Consider the following 6446-nt stretch of genomic DNA (forward strand, 5'->3'; position numbering starts at 1 on the left):
GTTGATGGAAACCTAAACGGATGGTAGAGACACAGCAGTCTGGTACCTGCTGGCCGAAATGGGTGAACAAACGTTACATCTGTTTAAGATGGTCTGCGTGCTTTTGTGTACCCCACCATTCCTCACACGTAGACTTAGTCTTTTCAGTATTTGGGCTATGATTCAGCAGAAAAACAGTAACTTTGTAGCAATCAGGATTTCATCCAGTATATATTATTCACTTTGTTTTAAATATTAGTGAACAGTGGTCAATCAATAATTATATGCATACATAGTTACATATGTACATATATATATATATATATATTTTTTTTTTTAATACGGCCTGAACACAAACTGATGGTGATGAAACTGGGGCAATGACTATCTTTGGATTTGCTGGGTTTTAATCTTTGGGAAGGGCCCAAGGGAACCCGGGAGGGGGCTGAAGATCTTCTCCACTTTTATGGGCTGCAGTTACCTGGCGATACACATAAGAAAAATTCATTGAGTTGGACCTTTCAAGTTCATGCGCTTCATTTTATGAGCTCTACGTTCAAAAGAAACAAACAAAGGAAAAACAGAACTCTGGCACCTGGCACTTGCTTCCATGTCCCAGCCTGCCAGCTGGATGAGGAGGAGGGATGGACGTGCGTGGAGAACTCAGCGACCTCAAGATGCTACATCTTGGCCAGCTGAATCTTCTGTATTCTCAGGCTCATTCCAATGCCACCTCCTCTGTGAAGCCTTCGTGGAATTCCCTCCTGGGTTTGATCTCTCCCTTCCTACGCCTCTCAAACTTTGGTTATGCTTGCATCACATGGTAACTACAACATCGTGGGTCCCTGTCACTGGGACCTGAGAATGGAAGCTTCTGGAGGCAGGGCTAGGTACATAATTTGCTGGTCCCAGAGTGAAATAAAAATGTGGGACCTCTTGTTCACAGGAAAAAAGGTTTTTTCCTTTCTTTTTTTTTTTTTTTCAGTCCTCCTCTCTACCTGTCCTGGTAGCTCTTGTTTGCTCTTTCGTGTTGCATTCCCTCAGGCACAGGGACCCTCAATGGCTCCAGTGCAAACCTCATCAGACTAGGAGAACCCTGTGTCTCAGCCAACCCTGACCTTGCTCAGCTCGTGCCAGGGGCTGAGGGTGGCAGCTGAGAAACATCCCCCAGAGGCTGGGCTGCATGTGAGCCAAGGCTCCAAGCCCCCAGCACATCTCCACTGTCCCATCAATTTTACTTACAATACACAAATGCTAAGATTAAATTACTCATCATTTCAAGAGGAAGGCTGCAAAACATCACTCCAAGTGCAAGAGTGACTGTTCTGGTCCCAGAAGGACAGATGCAAGACCTCCGTCCTGAAGCACCGTCTTGTCCAGAGTTTGTGGTCCTTCCCGGGATTGTGAATAGTTGGTAGTACAGGTGTCGGGGGCCTCGGAGGAGTGAGGGACAGGCTTCTTGCCCATGCTGCCCTTCCTCCAGGACACCTCCTGAGCATGCCACGGTCACCCATTTGCCTGCAGGGTGAAGGGATAGAGGTGGGGGAGTGGGCATAGCCTACCTAGATCTGCCGAATTGGGCCACGCTCTGTCCAAAGCTAGCTCCATCCTCTTGAAAGACCATGGGCTCTTCCACATCCAGGTTGAATCCATGATAAGAAGCCAGGACTGAGGAATATGGAGAGGGCGGTGGGGGTAGGAGGAAGTCAGAAAAGCTTCATCTCCTCGGACCCCTGACTTCTTGGGATCTTGATCCCAACCCAGCTCATGTGCCCAGGAGAAGGGTGTTCTCTTTTTCTTTTGTTTCCTGATTTGCCAACTATGTGATTCCTTTCTCTCTCTCTCTCCCTCAGAAATAATCAAACCACAATACAAAGAGTGACAGTCCACAAAAATGTCCCCTCAAGGACATTTCAAAGGATATCCACAATCTGATATTAAGCCTGTCACCCCCTGGTCTCTTAGATCATGCATGTCCTTTAAAGATAAAGTGACCACACAATTTCTATTCTAAACTGAGGCCTTCTGTGAGTGAAAGGAGCATCATTAATAACTGCACCAGGGTCACTGGGACTGGCCCAGGCAGCCCAGGGCATATGGTCACCCTTCTTAAAGACTGTCCCACTCCATCTTCTCATTATACAGAGACCCTAAGGTCCAAATTCAGGAACAGACTGAGAATTTTATGATTATTTGTAATTTTATGTTTCCCAAGTCCCCCTCCCTTGGTGCTAGGCTCTAAGAGGGCAAGGACTGCCACTGTCTTGGTGGTGCCTGGTACAGTGCCCGACCCTCAGCAGATGACTAATTACTATTTGTTGACCTGCCCAAAACCGCCTAGCAAGTCACTGGTACAGCCAGGATTCCAACCCACTCCTCACCCTTGACATTCTCCTCTCTGGTGACGAAGCTCAAAGACCTCAGGGGAAAACCCCTTACGTTTCGAAGCCTTTTTCCAACACCCTCACGCCCAAGAAGCACCTTCCCACCCCATTTGTACTAGAATTCCCAGTCTCTGGTTTGAGGACTCAGCTCCAACCCCCAAAGTAGGGAAATTCTAAGGAGGTAAAGCATCAGGCTGGGACGTGACAGGCAGCATCCAGACCCCGAACCCTAGGGTTCTAAGGAAAAGGCCAGATGTTGAAGGTGCTTCGACCCTATGTGGCCACAGGCAAGGGAGCTTCAGATCCGACATCTTCCTTTCAAAGAATGATTCTGGTCATTTGCTATGTACTTAGACTCAAATGCCTCAGAGGCCAGACAGGTGACATCAGTGAGTGATGTGGATAGGTGTGAGCACCAGGGAATGATGGGCACTTACAGTTTGGGCCCTTTGAAAGGAAGTAGCCATTACCAAGCTCTAGTGTTCAGAGCTCCGGACCGTCCCATTTCTCAAGAGAAGCTGACAATCTGGACTTTTGGGTGGAATCAGATTTTTAACTGACACCCAAGTGATTTCAAATGACACATGAATGTGGTCCTGATACAGTTTTCGATTTCTGGACTATTCTCTTGGCAGCAGGACAGTGTACCTGAAATCAAGACTTGAGGGACATGCAGGACCAAGGAGGTGATATCCAACATTTCCCCTCTCTAGTGACTCCTATGGCCTTCCCTCTGGGGCCCTGGGACAGACTCCTGTCCCTCGTACCACACACACCAGGACCCCCACAGGAGAATTGTGGAGAGGGAGCTCATCCTCCACCCAAGCATAGCCTACAAGTCCATCTTCTCTCATCTTTGCTCAGGTAATGACTATCCCTTGATTCCAGGCCATTCCTCCTTCCACACAAGCTCTGGACACTAGGGCCCTCCCCTGTGCTCAGCTCCTCCAGAGAGCTCTATGAGCTAACCACCTGCCCCAGCCTACCCTACCAGACGGAGATGGCTCCACCAGGCTTCTCCCAGCCCTGAGGGTCTCCACTCACCGCCCAGGAGAAGCATAATTCCAAAAGCCATCACTGAGCAAGCATTGGAGAAGTGAAGAGCTGAGCAGTAGAGCACTGAAGGGCACTCAGTGCCCTGGGGGAGAGTTAAAATACTGACTCAGGGCCTTGAAGTAACAGAAGGAGGAGCACAGTCAGGAAGTACTTGGTTAATCATAGAACAGAGGCAGGGGCAGGAGGCCAAAGACACCCTTGGGGAAAATCCCCCATGCTCTCCCACCACCACCACCTCTGTAGATCTGGCTTCCTTCTCCAGGGCCTGCCTTACCACCCTCTCCTAGTCCTTGAGACCCAGTTGGTACCCAGGGCGACCCAGGACCCCTCTGGGGCCTCAGAAACCAGCTGCATAGAAGTGGAAGGGGTGAAACAGAGGGCTGCAGAGGCCCCACTGCATGAATGTGAGCCTGGAGCGAGGGAGACCTCCGCCTCAGACAGCAGTGTTGGGGGGCGGGGGTAGCATAAGTAAGGTGTTGTTTAAAAAAGCAGACGAGGGGCACCTGGGTGGCTCAGTCATTAAGCGTCTACCTTCGGCTCCGGGCTTGATCCCAGGGTCCTGGGATCGAGCCCCACATTGGGCTCCCTGCTCTGTTGGGAGCCTGCTTCTTCATCTCCCACTCCCCCTGCTTGTGTTCTCTCTCTCACTGGCTGTCTCTCTCTCTTTCAAATAAATAAATAAAATCTTTAAAAAAGTAAAATAAAAAATAAAAAAGCAGATGCCATCAAGAGATAAATGGATAAGCAAACAGGTAAATGAGCTTAGTAGTCTTACGATGGGCTGACTAGTCAGCAATAAAAAAGACTACGGATGCATGTAACAACAGGGATGGATCTCAACTTTGTCATAAGTGAAAGAAGTCAGACACCAGGCTGCGTAAGGTAGGACTCCTCTCATACGAATAAACAAAACTAATCTATGAAGACAGAAGTAGGACAGTGATTGCTTCAGGAGAGGTGGGGAGGGAACTTCTAGCACTTGTTAAATTTAACATTCAGCCCTTGATATTTTAATATTTAATAATTTAATATTTTAACATTTGTTAAATGGGAGAAGGGTAGATAACGGGTGGTTGTTATTTATTCTCTCTAATTTTCTGCATGTTTTGAATATTCTAAAATTAAGCATATATGCATGTTTCTTAAAAACATGAAAAAAAGTGCAAAGTATAAAACAGGAACAGACTTAGAAGGGTAGAATCCATGACAAAATCCCTAACTATGGCATATTATTTTAAGTATATTTGTGACAGTTATTGAAACACTTAAAATGTAGATTACATGTCAAGTATAGGCAATAAAAAACAGTTTTCTAAACAGAAGTTTGAGCTCAGTTTTCTTGAGCTGATATTTAATGAACAGAAAAAATTAACTCGATGCTGGGAAGGGCACTGATGCAGAGAATGGGGCCAAAGATTATGATTGCTGGCTTTGGGGCTGACTTACCTACTTCCTGCAAAGAATGTCAAGGCCAAATGAAGTTTGTGCTAGGGAGTCCGTAGCAAACAGCACCCTTGCATCAGTTCTGTGGATCTGTGATCTTCTCCGTGTTTAGAACCACAAAGTAATATTTGATGATTCTCCTTAATACAAAATGTAAAGATCTCTTCATTTCCTCCATCTTTACCACACTCCATCTTTTAGGCACAATCCTGAAGAATTAACATTTCATACATAATCTTTAATTTTGGACTTCCCTTCCCAAGCAAAGCTTGAGCCTAACATTTCACTGTTTTCACCAACTGTAAAGATTTCCAACTTTGTCTCAATTGTATTATCACTTGTCTCAGCAAAAGTTTGTTTTCCATTCATATTTCAAACACAATAAGGGCAAATTGCAAAAAGATACTCACATACTTAGGAAAACCACACACTGCCTAAACTGCCCCCATCCTGGACAAATAGAGTATATGGAGACCAGCCTCTTTAGGGGAATGCTCTATCGGCAGTGATCCCATCCAGTTTTCTGCCACTCACACGATGAGCATTCATTGCAAATAAACAACCCAATCTCACTTGCTGTTACTTGGATTTTCAGCAACAACCAAATACTCATCTAGCACTTCTCCCTCATATATGCACTGCAAAAAGCCTAGGCCTAATTCAGACTTTCCACCTCGGTGACTTAATCCAAGTATAAAGAGGCGTGTTTACTCTGTCACACATGAGTTAGTCATTGTTATTCCATTGCATACTTCTGACATTATACAATGTCCAAGCTGCTCCTTGATAAAGGGATTTTGGCCACAGCTTATTCTTCAAGCATAACATTTGCCAGATGCTGTGGGCAGCCTACCCAATAGCCATCAGTCCTGCTACTTTTCCTGGCTAGCAAAATTACTTCTATTATTAAACCTCTAAAAGGCAGGCATGTGTAGTGAGAGCACTGGGTGTTATACGCAACTAATGAAACATTGAATGGTACCTCAAGAACTAACTATGTGCTAGCTCACTGAACATAATTTTTTTAAAAAAAAAAGAATAACTGGGTATCTTCCCAGAAGATATTCCATATTTCCCAAAAGAAAGAAAACAAAAGAAAAAGGAAGAAAACAAGGTAAGATAAAATCAGAAAAGGAAAGGAAATGAAAGAGAAAAGAGAAGAGAACAGAAAAGAGAAAAGAAAAGAAAAAAAAGCAAAGCAAAGAAAGAGAAAAAGAAAAGAAAAGGCAGGTGCTCATTCTCTCAGCACTCCATGTAATCAGGGGGTGGAATTTAATTGAATCATGGTCCACAGGATTTAAGAGGGAATCTGAGGGCCATGGAAAGATTTATCTCCTGAATAATGAAGATGTGAGGAGAAACTGTTGGTTTGCAACCTTGGGAATTCCCAGGGTGAACTCTTGAAAATGGCCCCTGTGCACACAGGGCATGGAGAGACTGAAGAAAGAGGTAGGCTGTTCCTGACTGGTAGATGGCAGGGTTAATAAACAATGGAACTTACAGGCTTGTTTTGGGTGCCCATAGGACACGTAGATTTCCACTCCCACCTGTCGTGGCCAAATCCCAAGACATGTTTCTTCAGTC

General features: G+C 45.4%; 1 protein-coding gene across 1 annotated transcript in view; it reads right to left on the bottom strand.

The window, feature by feature from the left end:
• LOC100475345 (integrin alpha-D) overlaps nt 1–4002 on the bottom strand; it is a 22212-nt gene extending 18210 nt beyond the window's left edge. The window contains exons 1-3 of the mRNA XM_034669548.1: nt 3408–4002; nt 1542–1647; nt 1098–1132 (exon numbers count right to left, since the gene is read on the bottom strand). Coding sequence (XP_034525439.1) covers nt 1098–1132; nt 1542–1647; nt 3408–3438 — 172 coding nt within the window. The 5' untranslated portion in view covers nt 3439–4002. The remainder of the gene's footprint in view (nt 1–1097; nt 1133–1541; nt 1648–3407) is intronic.
• Nucleotides 4003–6446: the final 2444 nt, after the last annotated feature.

The sequence above is a fragment of the Ailuropoda melanoleuca genome, chromosome 10, assembly GCF_002007445.2.
Source record: "Ailuropoda melanoleuca isolate Jingjing chromosome 10, ASM200744v2, whole genome shotgun sequence".
Taxonomy (NCBI): Eukaryota; Metazoa; Chordata; class Mammalia; order Carnivora; family Ursidae; genus Ailuropoda; species Ailuropoda melanoleuca.